Source organism: Akebia trifoliata, chromosome 4, assembly GCF_017979445.1.
Source record: "Akebia trifoliata isolate Shusen 1 chromosome 4, ASM1797944v1, whole genome shotgun sequence".
In the NCBI taxonomy this organism is placed as follows: Eukaryota; Viridiplantae; Streptophyta; class Magnoliopsida; order Ranunculales; family Lardizabalaceae; genus Akebia; species Akebia trifoliata.
In genome coordinates, this window is record NC_141378.1 from 31,335,834 (window position 1) to 31,357,812 (window position 21,979).

At 34.0% G+C, this 21,979-nt stretch overlaps 2 protein-coding genes across 4 annotated transcripts; both read right to left on the bottom strand.

Moving 5' to 3' along the window:
- Nucleotides 1-1,986: 1,986 nt before the first annotated feature.
- Nucleotides 1,987-5,850, bottom strand: LOC147404715 (protein HASTY 1-like). Of its 2 annotated transcripts, none has more exons than XM_086440788.1 (4): nucleotides 5,203-5,850; nucleotides 4,042-4,143; nucleotides 2,409-2,512; nucleotides 1,987-2,275 (listed from the first exon to the last, which is right to left on the bottom strand). In XM_086440788.1, exons 1-4 carry the CDS (start codon nucleotides 5,371-5,373, stop codon nucleotides 2,068-2,070), a joined length of 585 nt encoding a protein of 194 aa, XP_086296914.1. In that variant the 5' UTR covers nucleotides 5,374-5,850; the 3' UTR covers nucleotides 1,987-2,067. The 2 variants fall into 2 exon arrangements, with proteins under 2 accessions (XP_086296914.1, XP_086296915.1); XM_086440789.1 differs by having other exon boundaries at nucleotides 2,138-2,275; nucleotides 2,443-2,512.
- A 395-nt stretch (nucleotides 5,851-6,245) lies between these two features.
- Nucleotides 6,246-9,636, bottom strand: LOC147404716 (RAF-like serine/threonine-protein kinase PRAF). Of its 2 annotated transcripts, none has more exons than XM_086440791.1 (5): nucleotides 9,206-9,636; nucleotides 7,728-7,797; nucleotides 7,470-7,622; nucleotides 7,128-7,291; nucleotides 6,246-7,015 (listed from the first exon to the last, which is right to left on the bottom strand). In XM_086440791.1, exons 1-5 carry the CDS (start codon nucleotides 9,253-9,255, stop codon nucleotides 6,817-6,819), a joined length of 636 nt encoding a protein of 211 aa, XP_086296917.1. In that variant the 5' UTR covers nucleotides 9,256-9,636; the 3' UTR covers nucleotides 6,246-6,816. The 2 variants fall into 2 exon arrangements, with proteins under 2 accessions (XP_086296917.1, XP_086296916.1); XM_086440790.1 differs by lacking the exon at nucleotides 9,206-9,636 and adding an exon at nucleotides 8,442-8,617 and having other exon boundaries at nucleotides 6,248-7,015; nucleotides 7,728-7,888.
- Nucleotides 9,637-21,979: the final 12,343 nt, after the last annotated feature.

A 21,979-nucleotide genomic window follows, 5' to 3' on the forward strand; every position in this document is an offset into this window, starting at 1 on the left:
TTAGGTTCAAAATTTTAAATTAATTTCATTAATGTTTAAATTTAATTATTTAATATTTTATTTATTAATTTCTAAATTTTTTATCATGAAATTGTGAAATTACTGTTTTGCCCCCGGAGAGGACTTTTCACGTTTTAAGTCGGTTTTTAATGTTCTAGGATGTTTTAGAATCGGTTTTTTGTAAGGAATTTAATGAGAATGTTGGTTTGTGTCATTTATGAAAAATTTTATGTGAAATGATTGTGAACTTTATGAGGGGCATTTTCGTAATTTTGTCAAATTCTGTTAAAATTGGTGAAATGATTTATTTGGTTCCGATTTATTATTTTATGGGTTCGAAAGAGTTTTCCTAAGCGTAATGTAGGCTCTATGATTGTTTTGATGTTAGGGGTATTTTGGTAATTTGATAATTTTTAGTGATTTTTATCGTGAAGCTTCTTTTTGGTCTGCAAGATGATGATTTCTATGTTTCTGGGGTCGTATTTTTCTAGCGTAGCATGGTTTCTAAGGTTTTGTTAGTTCGAGATACCTCATCCGGATTTCTGAAACACATCTGGTAACAAAATAAAGCAATAGAATACACATCCATCATTGGGAATCATTGCGATCGGGTTGACGAGTTGATTAATCAGGCGGATGCAAAAATGGGGTGTCTACACATTGTGGTGGTAAAAACGAATTTTTTTATTTTGTTTTTGCTCTTGATCCAAGGTGGTTGAAAATATACGGCCACCAAACTCTCAAAATTAAAATGTAATGGAATAAATAATTTTCTTTTTAAGTTCTTAGAATTGCGTCCTGTACAACACTGTGGCATTGCATCATGTTTTTGGATGTCACAATGTGATGCTGTCAAGAAACATTAATTACTAAGTAAGGAAAGTGTTCTTCATCCAAATGTTGGCATCTTATCAGACCCATGAATGATAATGAGGACTCGAGATGACGTAATCTTTGATGGATTTTAAAACCATCTAGCATGAGCAATAAAATTCTTTTTTAATGTTGTTAGATTATTTTTATTTTGGATGGTGACAACAGTATCCAAGATATCCATAACGATGGTGGTGGTGGAAACGGTGGCATATATAGGGAGATTGATGGTGAAAAATACAAAGAAGAAAATTGCTGCAGAATTGAATGTGGTGTCATGCCATTTAGTCCGCAACTTAGCACATATTTTAAACAAATGCACATATCTTATGAGAATACTACTTTTCTTAGAGAAATAAAATGAATTGGGTGTTAGATGTGAACCTTGGAGAAGAGAGATAAATGCTTCTAAAGAAAATTAAGTAAGAGGTTTAGGGTATTAGGAGGTCCAATAAGGTCTTTGTATAGTTTTAAATCCCCGTGTGCACGTCTTGTCTTGTTTAGGATACGGTCAGATGACTCTGGTGAGAACATTTTGCTTTTAAACCATTTTTAAGTCCAATTCAATTCTTTGAATCCAAAAAATAGAATAAATGAAAAATAGATTGAAGAAGAAAGTGAATCATGGATTTGGCATCTCTGGTCTCCAACAATACAACATGACTCAGCAAAGTCAACTTAATGTTGAACGATTTTTAAATTTGGGTGATTGACTTCAGCCAAAGAAGGTTATATAGAACGATAAGAACTAAAGAACACTACAACAAATATGGCAATTAGGAACGGTTTATTACCGTTCCTAAGCCATTATGAAACAGCTTGCGGACCGTCTTTAATCGAGGCGTCGTTAATGAGGTTAAACGGCTGAAAGTCGTTCTATGTTTCATGATTTGGAACGGTTAAAAACCGTTCCAGATCTCGGAATTTGGAACGGCTTAAAACCCTTCCTAATCTGCGTCTTTATATAACAGCACACAATAACCCAAAAAGATTTTAGACAACAGATTTTATAGAACTGATGTCCTACGTCTGAGACTTTAGAAATCGGTTATAAACCGATATCTAAAATTGTTATAAATTGATATCTAAAATTAATTTTTATTTTTTTTATTTTTTATTTTTTATTTTCGCTACTTGCCTATTACCCACGGTTAGAATAAATCCAAATAGAGAACATCGAGGTTCTCTATCACATTAATTTATACACAAAAAGAGTTGCAATGAGTCATAATTTTCAAAGAATGTTACAGTATGGAAAAGTGACCACATAAATGCTGTATCAGAACACAAGCGGACAAGACCTGTAGGTTCAGACAAATAAGCATTTTGCCATTCTATCTGTGTCCACTGTTTGTTCAAAGGTTCTAGCAACCAGGCCAAAACTTCTTGCTGTTGTTGTATCCTGCATCAGAATTTAGAAACTTAAAAAACCTTCAATGACAAAAAAAAATCCAAGTAAGTAGACATTGTGAATAAAATCAAGCTGATCGATCATGAGAAAATATCTACAAAACCAGCCCTTGGTAAATAATTACCCAGCAGCAGATGCCATAATGAGAAATGCTTCACCTAGAAGATTATGCTCCCCACGAAGTAAACGACCTTCTCTTTGCAGATAACCCATAGTGTTAGCAATTCCCTGTAAATTCAACACAATAACAGAGTAAACAAATCAAATGGTATTTCCACACTTACATATATCCACAAGTAAGAACAATATATGTACATAACATACATGTATATCAGTATAATATGATGTTTAGATCCATAATACAAAGAAGTTTTTCGCTTACTCTGAAGGCTAGATATTTTGGAATGAAAATAGATTTTTCCAGATAACATTTACTCATTCAAAATAACTAACTGTCTCTCCATTCCTTTTCAGTTCACTGGATGAAGTAAAATGGAGTGAAAAGATATGTTTATCTAGAGAAGGTAAATTTTCCTCTGAAAAATAAATTCCCTTTTAAATTTCTCCTAAATGGCAATTCAAAAACCTCTGGAAGTATTTCAAGCATCCATTGTACCATCAGGTAATGTTTCATTTTGATATAGTGCATAATCAAATATCAACTGTTAGCGTTGCTAAACTTGCATTGTCAAAAAAGTTCATGCATCATATGGTTGCCTTCACAAACCGAGGGTGTTCTAAAATGCATTTAAGCTATCTCACAAAGACAGATGTCTGTTTCTGTGTCCAACATTGACACAAAGTCTAGACATGCTGATCCCCATGAACCCAATACAGAAATACGCCATACAATTTATTCAATAAATTAGAAGTAATATTTTCTTGAAATACCTATTCGAGATTGTATTTAAATAAGCTGATAGATATTAAAATCATATATATATATAAGTTATAGCTGAAAGAAAAATATTTGACAGAGCTTGGTCAACACAAATATTTGGTGGGTTATTGGTTGCCTTCTATAACTTTTGCTGTTCAATGAACTGTAGAATCACACCATTCAATAGAGCAATAATCTATCTGCCCTGGATAATGTAATAGGGTGCATAGCCTTGTGATTGGTACCAGCAGACATGTGGTCTTCAACAGGTTAGACACATTCTGAAGTGACCACATTGCATAATGCTGCCAGCAACAGAACTTGCTTGCCAAAGAAAAATGTCTGACAAATGGGAAAGTTATGTGCCTCGTAACACATGCAGCACAGGCCTACAGAGCTCGACTGCAATTTGCAATATACAAGCACCTGGAACGCTCAAGGTCCAAGCCTTACTATTGTCTAGGCTTAACTTTAGTTTTCCTTCTGGTGCAGTGCCATGTGACTAGAAGGAAGGAAACTTGGGGATTACTGCCAACCAAGCTACAGCCCAACATTCTTCTTAAAGCATAGGGGTAATCTAATAAGGCTGTGGCATCAAGACCAACCGAAGGGGCAACTAAACCCATCTAGGTTGAGCCCCGTATGACTTACATTATATACAACCACCATATGGGTGCTACATGCATGGGTCCCCGACTCTTTGCAGGTTCCAAGACTTTAGGCCAATTGACCCTAACTCTTATCTCCAGTCCAAAGCAATCATCCAGATAATTAGTGATTTTCCACAACCATTTGAATCACTCCACCCAAAAAAAACTGAAAATATCAACTTTATCTTAATACTATTTCCTGCTAGGTGGTGGAAAATATGAATTACCTTCATACGAGGAAGAAGGCTTTTGTCAGCAGTCTTGGCAATGCGGATAAATGAGGTACAAATCTGCAACCTTGCATGCCGGGCACTAATTACTGAAGGATCCTGCAAACAATCAGGTGCTCAAAACTGATTAAATACATGCCTAGTCTGGCTGCACTTACATGTAATGGAATATAACCAAAAGGAGGGATAAAAAGTGAAATATATATACATATATATTAACCTTAAGAGTAGATGGTTCAATTCCAAACCAAATACAACAATAAACAGAGTAATTTACACAGGGAAGTGACTAAGAAACATGTAAAAATTAGAATAAGGCACCATGATTTAGTACTAGGGATAATGTGCATTTTCAGTGGTTACATAAAGAATTCACTTGGATGTTATAGGAGGTAGGTCCAGGAGACAGAGACAAAGACAAGATATTGATGTTCTTTTATTTTTAGCCACAAAATCCGTCCAAAGTAAACACTGGTATGCTACATTCAACAACCTGTGTCACAAATAGGTCAAATGCTCTATCCACATAGTTCACGGGTGCTATATCCGTATTAGATGCTCCAATTTTGGGCGAATATGTACTATCCACACCATACCGGGCTTGTGCCTCCCTTGCTGTATAAGAGTAACATATTGAAAACCCACTCAGATTCCTTTTGTAAGCACTCACAATAGTCAAATTCGTCACGGAACTTTGTATAGATTTTTTTTTTTCAAAAAGTTTTGACACCCATATGAACACTCAAACTTGGAAGGAATAAGGTTTACATGAGGAAAATAATTCCACAACTAACCTTGGTTATGCTTTTGTCTATTATTTTATTATTTTCCTCTCCTTGTTTCTATGGGTCATACGATGAAATATTCTACAAAGAGCAATACACTTCATAAGTAGTGGCTTACACTTCAAAATCACCAAATCTGATAAAAGCCCTAGTTAGATGGAATATGCAAGCTGAAGGTTTATAATAGAAAGGGGACGGTCAAAAAAGACATGGAGTTCAGAAGTGAGAGCAGATTTAGAAACACTTGAATTAACAAAAGACATGGATTTAGATACAATTGAATGGAGGAACATGATTCGTACAGCTGAGCCCAGATTTTTGGGATAAAGCCTTGAAGATGATGATGAACTATGTTAGTTGATAGGTAACATACCTGTTGAAGATAAAGAGAAAGTATATTGTTATCCCCAGAAATGCATTGCAAGTTCGAAGAACCCAAAGACACCATACTGTCACATATAACTTTGGCAAACTCAAATTCACTCTCATTGATACCACCAGCAGTGGAACTTGATCTATATAAGAAGTCACTAGATACATTCATCAGGATCTGAAAGATACTACTAATTGCAGAATCAAACTCAGAAGCAGATGTGTCGATAGGTCTCTTCCTGCAAGTCACATATCACAATGAACTTAAATCAATAATTTTAGTCAAGGTGATCATTTTTACAACAAGAAATAGTGTCACATAAAAAAGGTATTATTCGATAAAGAAATCATAAAACCAATAACCAACATACATACAACAAAACTAAAAGTAAGGTCCATCAACAATACAGTAACATGAACCACTAGAAGCAACAGAAATGTTAACAATACTCAAGCAAGTAGAGAAGAGCATCCCCTCGCGTTCTTGGTTTACAACTATGTAGGTTTGTGGTACACATAATAATTAGCATCATGATATCATATTATACAACCTTGCAGTATACTAGTCGCAGCTTTGACTACACAAAGATCAAATGGATCACAAGACACAGAAAATATAACTACTTTATAACCATCAACGAAGCTAGAATTTGGAACTAAATCCAATCAAGGGCATTGTACCACAAGTGACTTTTTCATGCTTGAAAAGCTTCTCAATTTTTTTTTTCTACAATTTTGTAGAAGGAACTGTGAGGAACCTCAATAATGTATCCCCATTACAACAGTAACCCTTGCCTACCATTATCCATTATAACATATCCTTTATTATGAGTATTATTTAATGTGAAAAATAAACAGCAAAGATGATACATTGATACTAAATATTGTTCCTGAGTTCCAAGTAAATCAATAAATGATTATTGCTTCTAAGTTCTAAATAAATAAATAAATGGCAAAAATTTTCTTGAAATGTTTTAGAGTCTCAACTTTTTACCTCGTGTTCCTTTTTAGATTCAATTTGTAATCTCAAAGAAAATAATATAAATGAGAATAAACAAGAGATTATTTTGGAGAAAAACTCACAAATCAACATTGCAATGCCAATATAACAGTCATAAGCTATATTTATTACCTGCTATGCCATAAACACATAATAAATACCTGTGTCGGTGTCCAACATTGATCCGAACTATCAAATACACCGACCATCACAAATCCGAATGGCCAAAATGTTCATCCAATTAATTCCATGTGTTGACATATATGTTTTTTAAACAAACACTTTTACGTTCATATTAAATAAACAATAAGAATGCATTTGGAAAAGCTGACAAAGCAAAATCAAATAAACAATATATAATTAACAGCTGAAAATAATAATTTTATTAAATTATGATTTACCAGGAAAAGTGTCACCATGTGTCCAAAACATTGTAAGAGAATATAGCTTACCAGGCATCCAACAATGGACACAAAATTATTATGATACAACTATGGCAATAATTCAACGGTTTTCAAGAGTTTAAACAAGCGCAATCAATATAATTTTACAGACAAATGGAGAAGTAACAAAGGAATGATAAAAGTTTGATGTCCACTACTACAAGAAAAGCTCCTAACAAAAGTATAATCGAAAAAATAAATTTAATGTAAACATTGAGCACACCTTGCAGACAGGTCGATGAGGATCTCTCATATTTACCAATAGATTCTCACACTTCAAATCAAAGTGAACAATATTCTTCCCATGGAAATACTCCATCCCAAATGCGACATCCATAGCCATAATGAGCCTCTTACGATGATCAATTGTTCTGCTCATGGGAGGTCCAAACATAGCATTGTGAGTTCAAGTTTTATACCATAGCCAAATGATGCCCAGCTTCAGATGGAAGAAATCTAGTTTTTGATAGTTAAATGTTCTACCGAATTTTCTTTTGCAAAAATTGTTTCAAAGATCCATTAATCATGAACTCTGTCACAGCTGCTAAAGATCCAAATGGGCCATCACAAACTATTCCGTAGAAAGCAACAACATTGGGATGACGCAATGAATTCAATATCATAGCCTCCTTCCAGAAATCAGCAATCTATTACACCAACGAAAAACATAAAATCAGAATAAAGTAAACCATGTCATATAACACTCTACTAAATGTTTTAGTGTTAAACTATATAAGGATCCAAAAGCCTTTCATGATATGGTTGGAACTTGAAACAATAGATATTGATAATGGAATCAATAGTAGAAAGGATTACAGAACCAACCAAACGTTCCCTCTTAGACGGTATCTCTGCAAAGCTACTCAATTTTATTCTTTTTACCGCTACATCAGTACCCCTCCATTTCCCATGATAAACAACCCCATATGTACCAGATCCCAATTCTCGAATTTGCTCTAGATCATCAATTTTTATTATCTATACAAAAGGCAAATGTAATAATTATTAAATTGATGGATACAAATGAATAGAGATGCATCAAAAAATTAATAATCATGTGGCGAGAAGACAATGGACAAGAACCTGTAATTGTCTAATCAAAGCTTCTGCCTCAGCATATGTTGGCTCGATCTTGGAAATGTTTGGACGGTCACTATCAGAGTCAACCTCTACATTGGTATAACGAACAGACGAGGGAGACAACGGAAACGCTGTCATAAGAACAGTGTGATCAGCCTCCAAACCTATCAATGACGGAATAAAAAGTCAGTTTCAATAGTAACCACCTCCTGTTTCACTATTGACATCCCACATGCTCATTATTCTCAATAAGCATGTTAAAGTTGCATTGATTTCCTGTTAAGGGGTGAAGATGGATCAAGAACTCAAGAGTTCAAGTATTGACTAATGTTTATGATCCCAAAAGGCCAAATATGTAGAACAAGGATAGATATTTTGCCTCTAAGGCTAAAAAATCGAACTCATATTCATAAGTTAATTCCATGTAATAGGCATTGAATTTTATATAAGGAAAGCTTGATTCTGTGTGACTGCATTATTTTGCGGCAAGAGCATTTTTTCCCCAACAAAATAGTAATGAACATGGACTAAGAAACTTACCTTCTTTTCTTGCTGTGGCTATTCAAGGCCCAAATGTTTTCATCGATATCAAAAAGTGTTAAACTACTCATACTGTTTTTATTTTTTATTTTTTTATTATAAGAAACTCTCATTACTAACCTCACTATTAACACTTCTGTATGTGAGAATGAGAAAAAAGAGGAAGAAAAGCAATACCTGTTAGCACTTTAATACTCTTTGGATCATCATTTTCCCTCCTCCTTTATCCGGGCTTGGGACCGGCAGTGTAAAATATTAATTTTACAATGGCGGAATTAAAAAGGGGTTAGTTGACACAAAAACATAGTCAGTTATTAGTTAAACAATATAACTAAAAAAAGTAAAAATTAATTTATTGGGTATGTGATGTTGGACCATGATGGTTAACTAAATGGAAGTCTGAGATTAAGAATAGATTACTTAAAGCAAAAAAAATAAAAATAAAATCTGTCATTCATCCAAAATACAAAGAATATCAGATAAATAATTATGTTGAAATTCCAATGTAAATCAGAACTGTGAGATAATAGAACAAACAAAACTATGTTTAATCACATCTAAAAACCAAAATCTTCAATCCAAATCCCTAATATAATCTATATAAAGAAAAGAGATATTAGAGATAGTACCTCGCCCGAGAGATCGATTGAGCGAGAGACTGAGCAAGAGAGAGATGAGATCGAGCGAGAACGACTGAGATCAACCGAGCGACTGAGCGAGAGAGAGGACCGAGCTAGCGACTGAGCAAGAGAGAGATGAGATCGAGGGAGAGCGACTGAGATCGAGAGAGACGATCGAGTGAGAGAGAGCGACTGAGATCAGAGAGACGATATCGATTAAAATCAGAAAATTAGAAAACGAAGAACATGAAATCGAAACGAAAGAGAGAGAAGAAAAATCAGAAAAATCCAAACATTAGAAGAACAGGAAGCAGATCTTACACTGGATTAAGCTTCTTGTGAGCGATAGAGCCTTTCGGAGGTCCTCCCATGGCGTCTTCGCTTGAAAGTTGAAATAGAGAGACGATCGATTGAGACTGAGATCAGAGAGACGATCGATTGAGACTGAGATCAGAGAGATGATCTATTGAGAGAGAGACGAGATCAACAAACGATCGATTGAGAGAGAGGCGAGATCAACAGACAATCGAGAGAGATGAGAGAGCCACTGAGATCAGAGACAAGAGAGTGCGAGAGAGACGAGAGAGAGTGTGAGAGAGACGGCTGAGAGAGATGGATCAGACTTTCGTTCGATCTAAATAAACGAATATGGGTCGGATAAAACGGTTTTTAAAAATAAAACGGTTTAATACCGTTTTTTAATAAAAACGGCTTAATTCCGTTTTACCCTTGTGTTCTAATTTTACATTTTTTTTGTAGTGGAACATGGGCCAAAAGCCTAAATGCCCACCTCACTTTTGGAGGGGCATAATTGCGAAATCATAAATCAAAATAGTTATTATATTAATTCAAAAAATTTAAGATGAACATTACAAATAATGACAACAATTATAGGTACTGAGCATGTTTATGAGCGTGAATAACCTATTAAAGAGTCAAAATATACATGTAAGTTTAACTTTGTAATTTAGATAAATTCTATTTTAACACTTTTTATTATTATTTTAAGTTTGGTTTTATTTTTGAATGATCATTATGAAGTATTGTAGTTAATCCTTTTTTGTGTAAGTTTCGTTATTTTATTTCTAAATCAGTTTCGCATTTGTTGGGGTGTTTGGTTAGGACCTAGAAAGATCGCGTCATTAATGATCTTCAAAGCTACCAACAAAAATAAAAACATTATGATCCAAAATGCTTCATGGAGCCATTCCTGTTAATGACGCATAGAGGGAAAAAAATAATAAGGAAACTGGCTTTTAGATGCATTGAATGAGATATGGAAGAAACCCGACATCTCTTTATCAAGTGTTCCTTCGCTACAAGCTTACGATTAACTTCAATAGTTATGGTTACCTTAAAATTCCTTGCAAGACCTTGGGATGGCTTACAATTCGATGTATGATCCAAAAATGGAGTTGCCTTCGAAGATTATCAAGTCACATGATTCGAGTGATTCTATTATGATTGGTTATTCAGGGGGTTTAGTTAGCTAGAAATATTGTAGTCTTCGGATGAAGTTGGATTTAATCATGTACGCAAAGGTCTTCTACCTATTTGGAGGAGTGAGGACTTTAAAGGGTGGAGAGACAACAAATAACATGGCAGTTCCAGCATCACTTTCCAAAAAGAAAAGTTTCAATCTATGACAGATTGTGCTCAAAACGTTTTTAAGAACATCATAATTAAAATAGAATCCAAAATCTCAAAGGAGCATTGGAAGAAGGTTCACTTGAAGAGATTAATGTGCCATTATTGGAAAATGAATCACAATTAAGAGAACAATCTTGAATTTTAAAATTCCAGCCATAAATAATATAAGATATGAGGGCATGCCCCAATAAGCAAACTACAATATTTTTTAACACTCACTTACCTAGGGTTGGCAACAGGTCGAGTGTGGGTCAGGCAAGACTTCTACCGACTCCATACCTAAATTGAAACATACACACCCATAAGCGAATTTTAGGATAATACCCAAATCCAATTTTTTACCCAAGTTTTGGGTGGATAACCATATCCGATTTCTTAATCAATTCTTAGGTCACCCAAATTTTTACCCTCTCGTTCAAATATATATTTTTTCTTTAATAACAAAAGTTATATACTAAAAAACTAATTATTTACATATATTTATATATAGAATATGAAATTATACTTTGTTTCCGGTAAACGGGTAATCGGGTAGGATATGATGTATATTCATACCTGGCCCAAAAAAATCTTTGGGAAATGGGTGTTGGGTAATATTACTAGAATTCTTAATCGGGTAGAAAAACCATGTTCATATCCCATTTATTCGGGTTGGATGAGTCAATTAAACAGGTATTATTCAACCTATTGTTGTAGACACCCCATTTTTGCATCTGCCTAATTCAACAATTTGTCTCTCGGTTGTCGTAGATTCCTAATGATGAGCACAAAGAACTCAAAGGCTTGAGAGTATTGTCCTCGATATTTCTATTTCTAGTCCTTTCATCTCCCTCACTCGTTACGAATCGACATATAAAATTACGCAGGCTTAAGATCGTTATACCTTACACCCGATTTAGCAAGTACGTACGCTTATGATGACTACATATTTCAATAACCTAAGGACATCATGACGTTAGGAAAATATGACCTTGAAAGTTAGAAATAATCACGTTGGGACTGAAAGAAGCCTTACGCCAAAATTTATAAAATTTGCAAAAATTAACAAAATGATGAAAATACCCCTTTTTGAATCTCGAACCTCCGAAAAATTGTGAAAGTAACTTCACTACATCCAGAATATGATTTTGAGTCTAATGGGACCCAACTCAATGAAAGCAGAGAAATTTACGACAAATCACAAAAATGACTGAAATGTCCCTAAGTGTCTGACTTTTACCTAGAAACCTTGTTTCTTATGAAAACATAATAAAAAAATGAAAAAAATAGGAAAATTCTCAACTAATCACAATCAAATTAAAATTAAAATTTAATTGACCAATGAAAATTCTAAATCAAATTAAAATTTAATCAAAATCAAATTTAAATTCAAATTCAACATTAATCGACCAATTCAAATTAAAATTTCGTCAAAACCCAAGTAAAATTTCAAGATAGAAATTAATCAAACAATTAAAATTCAAAATCAAATTAAAATTTAAATCAAAATTTAACCAAATTCAAATCAAAATTTAATCAAATTCGACGTAAAATTCGATCAATCAATAAAAGTAAAATTAAAATTTACTCAAAATTAAATTAAAAATCAATTGACCCATAAAATTCAAAACAACCATTCCAAATCAAAAAATTAAATTAAAATTAACCAATCATGGTTTCATCAATGGAGGACTATCAAAGTGTGAGTAATGTGGGATCATCCATCCCATTCTTCTAAATGAAACGTGAGAGAGGAGAAGAAAAATGAATGAAAAAAAGAAAAGAAAGAAGAGAATCGTCCATTTTGGGATGTCTCAATTAAAATTGCAAAGAAGAAATAAAACAAGAATAATAGAGGAAAATAGAAAGAAAAAAATAGCAACTAAATTTTTTCCCCCTCTTCTAAAGCCTAGTCGTTTTTCTCTCTCCCTCTTCTCTACACTCTCTGATTTCTTGGACTATCCACACAACAAAGAAAAAAGGGATAAAAGAAAAGAATACGAGAAAAAGTAGAAGAGAAGGGACCTTACTTATGCACACCGACAACACCTCCTCAATCGCCTTTATCACAACACCGTCATCACAGTACTCCCTTCATCGTCTTCATTACAACACTTACATCACAGTACCTCCACCAGCAACTTCATCATAGTACCTTTTCCATTGTCTTCATCATAGCACCCTCCTACAACACCTTCATTATAGCACCTTCTCTTTACACTTCGTCTCACATCACCCTTTTTTTTTATATACTCCTATCCACAACAACTCTCTTTCGCATTTTTTTTTCATTCTTTCTCTGCTCCCCTTTACAGCAACGTCTTTTCTTCCTCCACATTAACAACAATGATCCATACTCCTTCACATAACCACTTTCAATTCTTATCTTCTTTTACTACAATACTCACAAGCCGTTTCGAGTCGTGCTTGAAGGAACGACACTCAGTTGCCATCCTGTCCTAGAGGTAAGTTTGGTTTTATTTTCTTGTTTTTTCTTTCCTTCTCCTTCTAGGTAAGTTCATTGTTTTTTTTGTTTCTATGATTATTCTACCCTGCATTGAAATCTTATATTATTCTTGAATCTTAATCATCATGAAGTTTATAATAGGTGAAGTTTATTTTTTTATACTAGTATGCTTAAATTGGTTTTTATATGATGAACTTGCGATGGCATGAATTTTATGATTAGAGTGATTCTTCATATCTAGGCATAAAAATGTTCAATCCAACAGATCCTAACATGTAATACCTTGTTTGATGATTTGAAAATTATTCTATGTGATAATGTATTCTTAATTTGATAAATATTCATGTTTTTGAATGATGACCATTTTGGAAATTTTAAAATTGTGCATATATCACTACTTTGCCAATTTAGAAATTTGATGCATGTGGAAATTTTCTAGTTTATAAACTTTATATATATTCAAATTCTATTAATTCGACATGTTTACATGTATTCATGTTTTATCAATTTGGTGACTAAGCATGATATGGATTTTTTGATTTCGAAAGTATACATGTATTCATGTTTTACCAATTTGGAGATTATGCGTGATATACATCTTACTGATTTGGAAAGTTTTTGTATATTCATACTTTTAACAATTTGGTAATTATGTATGATATGGATTTTACTAATTTGAAATGTTTGCATGTGATCATATTTCATTACTTCAGAAACTATGTGTGAATTTGAAGTCATCTATGCTTTGATAGATATAAAATCATGTGAAAATTGCTTGAGCACATGACATTTTTTTTTTAAATCTCAAATTTTTTGAAAACATGTCATGTGAGCTTTAGGGCACTAAACAAGATTTAGGCTTTTTCATATTATTATCCCTTACGTGCAAAATTCGAGAAATCTTTTAATGATTGAGAAAACTTTAGCCGAAGGATCCGTTTAGCAAATCCCATATACATTGATGATGATTAGACCCTAGTTTGACTTTAGTCTTTTCATGTTGATCGTAGGATAATTTTGGATCATAATAGAGACCGATCATCTTGATCAAACGAGTTCGATACCTAACACCTTTCGAAACCCGTAATTTGATCTCTTACCAATTTCTCTTATCCGTGGATTGATTCGGGTCCGTTTTAAAGTTATTCTGGGTTCCTAAACCTAAACTAGGTGGTGACTCCCAATTCTCAAAAACTCTCCAATTATCTAATCATAAATAACTTTACTATTTATTGACGAAGGGTCGAGGCGATTTCAGTGGCGACTCCACTGGAGATTTTAGGCCAAACTTGACCTAATAAAAAACTATCCCTAGGTTGACTTTTAACTCGAGTCAATCTGGTTGATTCAAAGAGATTCTTAGATTAAGTTAGATTTGTCATTTCTTTCATGGGTATGTAATCAGATGTGATTGATTGATTATTCCTCATAATTGGCTTTGATGAATGTATGTGGCTTGTATGGTGGGATATTCTTGAAAATGCCCTGGGCGTACTTTGTCCCTTTACACACACTCATGAGCATGCATATTCAAGTTTGCATCATATCATGTTCACGTAAACTCTATAGTCAGATCTAAGCTAACCTAATCCTTCGGGACATGGGGGATGCATGTGAATACTACAACTTTAGTATACGACCTTCAGGTATATCAAACTGAAGCGTTACATACAGTTTGACCAAGTGAAACTGGGAGGTATATTGATGTTTCGAGCTGAAGTGACCTAAGTTTTATCCTAACTTAACCTCAGTCATATAGTAAGCTTAGAAAGTTGAACTTAAGTGCAGTCTCATTAGGCCACGAATCGAATCAACAATGAGTGTTCCCAGGTTGCTTTATTTAATTTAACCAAAAGGTATGAGGGTAAATCAATCCATACCGCCCGAATTGAACCTACAATACCAATCCAACCCAATAGATGTAATTGACAAGATATACTGACCAATCCTTTTCAAACCTATTACCCGATTGATAAGTCAATTTCTTCGATCGGTACATGGGCCGATTGAGTTAATTGGTTTAATTAAACATCGTTGAGGTGATATATTATTTTTTGAATCCATTGGGTAGAACCGGTCCAAATGTGGCAACTGAATTTCTTTTTCTAACCAATCATATTCAATGGATCAGACCTTTCTTTACACTAGAATTGTTGCACCACATTAAAGAGCATACCAAATAAAAATATAAAAAAGAAAAAAATTGGCTTGATTTTTTATGTGTCAATAATGGAAGGTAGTTCTTTGTTTAAATGACTCGCAATGATGTACAACTATTAATGGATCAAGCCTTAGAAGCATTCACCACTGTGAAAAAGTACAATCTTGGGGTATATGGACTTCACAACATATTTTCCCTAAAGTTAGTGATTGTCGAATGAAATCACTTACATGGTGCAACCACTTTCTGGGATCCTAACTATCATGTATTCCGTTTTGGTTCAGTCATGCCTTGCCCAACTCACGAGAACCTTTGCAGCATTATGGGGATATGTATATTAGGTCCAATGATCCAGCCTCCATTGCAATCTCAATGCACGGAAGAACTCGCAAGAGGATTAGGAGTTATGCCTAAAAAACAAAAATACTCATCACGACTTACAGAACATACGAAGACTCTTAGAAGTATACTGACCTCCCAAACGTGAAAATCCTGGAGATTTCGCTCTAGAGCCTCATAGGAGAGCTAGAGACTTTGTCCTGTGTTTGGAGGTACTATCGACATATTTTATGGTTTCCTTTAGGATGGGTCATCAGTTGCCAGGCTTCTTCGCATACATTACTAGACAACTCAAAAATAAGGTTAACTCCTTCCTACAATACTCACTGAGACTTTTGAAGGATTATCTAATGTGAAGGCACAATAATGGACAAGGTTTCAAGGAAGCTCATATTTGCTTTATGTATGGTTATGCATTCGACTTCGCATCATAAAATTTACGCAAATTAAGCAAAGTATATGGGACAAATTCACAAGAGAGGAAACATTAGTAGATTTTGCATATGTGAAAGATTGGAAAGATTGGCTTTCAAATTTGACTGCACGTTAGTTGAGACAGATTGTAGTCAAAGGTAAGTGAAGGTACCGCACTTGTTTCAAAGGGATATGATCATGTAACACTCACCGAACTGCTGAATACGTCCTTTTATTAGCTAAAGATGATACTAAAACAAATGTGACTCCCTTCGTGGACCTAGTGCACCTGAGGAATTGACACCCTATTAAAGGACTAACTATGCACCTGGTGGAACACATAGCTACAACTTAGGATCATCGAATGTTTATGGAATCGAAAGATAAGTCAGTATTCAAGAAGTAGAAGAGGGAAGTAGCAGAACATGTCTGAAAAATTGATGGGGTCCCTAATTGAGTCACCTTTGCTTTTGTAATAAAAAGAGAGTCTCCTCATTTATTTTATGTACTAGTTAGTTGCGCACTTCCAATTTGTTTAACGCCAAGTTTTACATAAAAACATTAATAAATTAGTACAAATTTTAATCATGGTTCAAAGACTTTTTAAATAAATCCCTAACTAATAATAAATCATCTCGTCAGACATAGTCTTGACAACACATCTCATCAATTATAAAACTTACACTGGAAGGGTAAAAAAATGCTATCAAGAAGGATCATTTATTTATCACCAATCCTTAATTTACTTTAGATGGGGTTTCAAGATACCATTACGCCCAAACTCAAGCATCCACTACCTAGTTGGAGTCGAGAGTTAGGTCAGTTAGGGCGGACATTAACACCAAGTGAATCGTTAGAAATGGCCTCTGAATCTGAACTCGTGGAGATTAATAAGATCTTAGCAGTCTTTTCGATAGACATAAAAAACATAAAAAAGTAAGGTAGAAGTGTTAGAACAGATCTTTGAATCAGTAAAAAAACCCTCCTGATGATCAAAGGGGCAAGGGATCGAAAGGTAGTACGGCCAGGAATTCGTAAGAGGTTTATGAGATTGATGGAAATGAAAAACCCTTTAATGAGAATCGGATACTAGCCAACATAATGACTTAGTTGAAAACAACCCTGAAGAATATAAAAGGGATCGATGAAATCGTAGCAAGCATCAAGGTTTTGAATCAAATCTCTAGGATCCGTTTGCTTGAGAAGTTTGTAATGCCAATGATGGAAAAATTCAGTAGGATAGTGTAGATACCCCATTTTTGCATCTGTCTAATTCGACACTACGTCACCTGGTTGTTGTGGATTCCTAATGATGAGTATAAAAGAACTCGAAGGCTCGTAGGTACTGCTTGATTCCTTCCGTTTCTAGTCTTTTCATCCCCTCTACTCGTCACGATTCAACATAGAAAGTTATGCACGCTTAGGATCGCTACATCTTACGCCTAACTTAGCAAGCACGTACGCATAGGTTTGCTACACAGTGTAATAACTTAAGGATCACGTTACGCTAAGAAATTACAACCTCGAAACTTAGAAATAATCACACAAGGACTGAAAGAAACCTCACGTTAAAATTCGTAAAAATAAACAAAATGATGAAAATACCCCTCATAAATTTTGGGCCTCTGAAAATCTCAAAAGTACTTCCATTGCACACAGAATGTAATTTCGAGTCTAACGGGACCTAAATCGATGAAAACAAAGAAATTCATAAAAATTCGTAAAAAAATCATCAAAATGATGAAAATGCCCCTCATAAATTTTGGACTTCTAATAAATCTCGAAAGTACCTCCATTGCACTCAGAATGTGATTTCGACTCTAATGAAACCCAAATCGATGAAAACAGAGAAATTTGTAAAAATCTATAAAAATCATCAAAATGACGAAAATGCCCCTCATAAATTTTGGAGCTCCGAAAAATCTCGAAAGTACCTCTAGTGCACTCAGAATGTGATTTCGAGTTTAACAGGACTCAAATCGATAAAAATAAAAAATTTTAGAAAAATTCATAAAAATGACCAAAATGCCCCTCAATATCTAACTCTAACATAGAAACCTTGATCACTAGGAAAATAAAATTTGAATAAAAAATCAAACTAAAATTCAACCATATGAACCAATTTATAATTCAAATCAAAATAAAATTCAAATTGAAAATTAAACTAAAATTTAACCAAGATCAAATTAAAATTCAAAATTTAACAACAATTTAAAATCGGAAATCAAATTAAATTTCAATTAAAATACAAAACATAAATTAAGTTTAAATTAAAAATCAAGAAACCAATTAAAATACAAAATCAAAATCAAATTTAAAATCAAGTTAAAAATCATTCAACCAATTAAAAACTAAATTTAAATCGAATCGATCAACCGATTAAAATAATATCGACTAACAATCAATAATAAATCAAAATTCAAATCAAATTTAAAATCAAATTGAAACTAATTAAATAATCAAAATTTAAAATCAAATGTAAATTAAAATTTAAACATCAAACTTAAATATCAAATTAATATATCGAAAAAATCCAATCGAAATTCAATTCAAAATCGGATTAAAAATAAATTCAAAATTCAAAATCGAAAACTAAATTTATCAACCAATCATAACTCAACGACGATAGGCTGCAGTAGTACGAATAACTTGGGATCTCCACTTTTTTTCTTTTTTTTAACAAAAAAAAAAAAAACGTGGGTAAATACATCTTTCCCACATCTTCTTCTTCAACGAGAATGACCCCATTCTTTCCCATAGCTGCTCCCAACGTCCTCACCCCTCTCTCCCTCTTTCTTCCCTACTTCTTCTTCCATCTCTCCCTCTCTTGAATAAATAATCAGCCATCATGATCAACAAAAGGAGAAGAAAAAAAAAAAAAAAAGGAAAACAGGGGCATTTGTTTTGTGGCTGCCTTCCATATACATTAAAAAAAAAAATCCGGCAACTTCTTCTCCCTTCTCCCACTGCTCTCATCACCCCACGTTGGATAGCAACCGCGCTCTTCATCTCCCTCCCTCCAAATTTGTCTATAAAAACTTGCTGTCCCACGTTTTTTTTATTTTTTTTTTTAAAAGAAAGGAAAAAACAACAACAACCATTTTTTCTTTTTGCTCCTTCATCTCGCATCTCTCCCTCTCGCACATTCTTTTTGGTGAACCACCATAAATCAGCAACAACAGTCCATCTCTCCTTCTCTCACGTTTCATTTTTGCTGCCTTCGGTAGATTAAAAAAAAAACTACAACAAAACCTTCGAAAGACCTTGTTATCCCAACTTTCTCTCACGTTTCAACCACCATTTCTTCTTTATTACCATCCTCAAAAACCTGCAACTCTCCCTCTTTGCACCATTAAAATCAGCCACCATTTTCTCCTCCATTAATTCCTCAATTTTCCTATTTTTTAACCATAAAAAATGGCAATAGCCCCCATCCCCCATCAACGTTTACAACAGCCTCACCTCCATTCAAGCCCTCGACGTTTACAATAGTTCTTTACTCTCCAACGAAAATCCAATAGGCCCTCTTTTTCTAGGTTCATTCTTCTTTTTTGGTTGGAGAAGCTTGCAAGATTACGGCACTATTCATAAGTTATCTCAAGTCTTTTTAAAGGAACCCAAGCATTCAAAATTGTTCGGCAAAGGTAATTTTTGCTATTTATTATTATTATTATTTTTTATTTCTTTTCTTTTTTTTATTTATTTTATTCTTTATTATTTCTTGATTTCGTATGTATTTGAATTAATTCGTCGATTTTTGGGGTATACGTGGCAACCTTTAAATTTTTGAAATATTAGTGGATTGATTCGCTCATTTTCATGGATAGATTGATTGAACCAACTCGATAATATCAAATTGGTGGACCGGCTCATTAGGTGATAACATTATCGGGTCAATTTATCGATTTATGATGTTATTGGGCCAACTCGCTAACATTGATATTAATCAACTCACTGATTTTGGTACATGTGTTGACAAAAAAAAAAATCAATTTTTTTTAAAAATGTGTGGATTAATTCATTAATATTGGCACATGTGGAGGGTAAAAAAATAGAATTTTTTTTATCAAGATTGTTGAATTGACTCGTTGATGTTGTGTACATTAGAAATATTCTATGAAATTGGGTATACAGGATCGACTCAATGATTTTTGCATGCATTGAAAGTCCTAAATCGAAATTTTCCATGAAATTGGGCATGCGAGTCGACTCACTGGTTTTAATACACGTGGCAATTCATAGAGTTAAAATTTCTTAAGTTAAAAACATATGAGTTAACTCAATGATTTTGGCGCATGTTACGATTTTGAAAAATCAAAATTTTCTTGATCAAAATTATTGAGTTGACTCATTGATTTTGGATATATTGGAAGTTTAAATTAGAAATTTTCTAAGAAATGGGCACGTGAGCCAACTCACTGATTTTTTGTATATTGAAAATCCCAAATCGAAATTTTCCTATGACATTGAGCATGTGAGTCAACTCACTAATTTTAATACACGTGGCAATTCAAAAAATCAAATTTCTTTGATTAGAAATGTGTGGGTCAACTCACTAATTTAATGCGCGTAACGATTCAAAATCAAATTTCTTTGATGAAATGTCGTCAATGAGCCAATTCACTAATTTTGTGTACATGGCATTAAATCGATTTCATACTCCTCAAAATGTGACCGAATTGATCCATTAATTTTTGGTGCCACGTAAGCCTTATTAAATCGTGGGATTCCTTTATGTGAAATTCTAGAATCTATGTAATTATCTTAACCATAAGATTTGTTTGGCAAACCTGACATAAATTGATGATGATGATTGAACCATAGTATTATCCCGTTGACCATAGGTTAGTTTTGGATCGTAGTAGAGACCGATCATCTCGATCGGACGGGTTCGGTGCCTAACACCTTCCAAAACCTATAACCTGACTCCTTACCCATCTCTCTAATTCGTGGACCAACCCATATCCATTTGAAGTTAGTTTTGGTTCCTTGACCTAAACTAGGTGGCGACTCTTTCTTTTTTCAAATCTTTGAGATATATAAATCGGACCAATATTCATTATTTAGCGCACGGTTGGGTCGAGACGATTTCAGTGGTGACTCCACACTGGGGATACTTAGGGTCAAACTTGACCCGATCCAAGACTATCTTTAGGTTGACTTTTTCCTTGAGTCAACCCAGTTGACTCAATGAGAATCTTAGATTAGGCTAGATTTTGTCGTTTCTTTCATTGGCATGTGATTAGATATGTTCAATTGTTTATCTCTGTTGATTGGATTGATGATTGGGTGTATTTGATTTTTTATGGTTGGATATTTACGAAAAACACCCCGGGCGCACTTTGTCTCTTTGCACACACTCACGAGCATACATACTTATATTTGCATCATCTCATGTCCTTATGAACCTAGTAGCCGGATCTAAGCTAACCTGGTCCTTCAGGACACGAGAGACGCCCGTGAACGCTACAACTTCAATACAGTACCCTCGGGTAGATCAAAGTAGAACACCATGTACTGTTTGACCAAGTAAAATGGGAATAGTATATCGATGTTTTGGGTTGAAGTGACTTAAGCTTTGTCCTAACCTAGCCTCAATCATATAGTAAGCCTAGAACTTAGGTGTGGTCCTATTAGGTCACGACTTAAATTGACCATAAGTACTCCTAGGTTGCCTTTATTTAATTTAACTAAAAGATAAGTGGGTGGACTGATCCACACCGCTCAAATAGAACCCGCAACATCGGTCCAACCCAATAAATGTAATTAAAATGTTGTTTTGACCAATCGTTTTCTAACCCATTAGCCCAATTGGTAAGTTGATCTTTTAGATCAATATATGAGCCAATCGAGTTAGTTGGTTTAATAAAATGTCAATGAGGTGATATATCGTTTTTGAATCCATTGGGTAGAATCGATCCAAATGCGGTAACTAAGCTTCTTTTTCTAACCAATTCTATTCAATAGATCAGACCTTTTTGTAAATTAAAATGGTTGAATCACATTTAAGATCGTACCAAAATATATATGCGACTTGTTTTTGATGTGTCAGTAATAGGAGTTAGTTTCTTTTGGTTAGATGGCT

What these genes read in the sequence shown, in the direction of transcription:
- LOC147404715 (XM_086440788.1), bottom strand. Translation starts at nt 5,373, where the DNA reads ATGAATGTATCTAGTGACTTCTTATATAGATCAAGTTCCACTGCTGGT. An exon ending in TTTCTCTTTATCTTCAACAG is followed by an intron (nt 4,144 to 5,202) that starts GTATGTTACCTA and finishes GATTGTTTGCAG; the next exon opens with GATCCTTCAGTAATTAGTGC. An exon ending in GCCTTCTTCCTCGTATGAAG is followed by an intron (nt 2,513 to 4,041) that starts GTAATTCATATT and finishes TTGAATTTACAG; the next exon opens with GGAATTGCTAACACTATGGG.
- LOC147404716 (XM_086440790.1), bottom strand. Translation starts at nt 7,862, where the DNA reads ATGACAGCGTTTCCGTTGTCTCCCTCGTCTGTTCGTTATACCAATGTA. An exon ending in CGTCTAAGAGGGAACGTTTG is followed by an intron (nt 7,292 to 7,469) that starts GTTGGTTCTGTA and finishes TTGGTGTAATAG; the next exon opens with ATTGCTGATTTCTGGAAGGA. An exon ending in TTTTTGCAAAAGAAAATTCG is followed by an intron (nt 7,016 to 7,127) that starts GTAGAACATTTA and finishes TCCCATGAGCAG; the next exon opens with AACAATTGATCATCGTAAGA.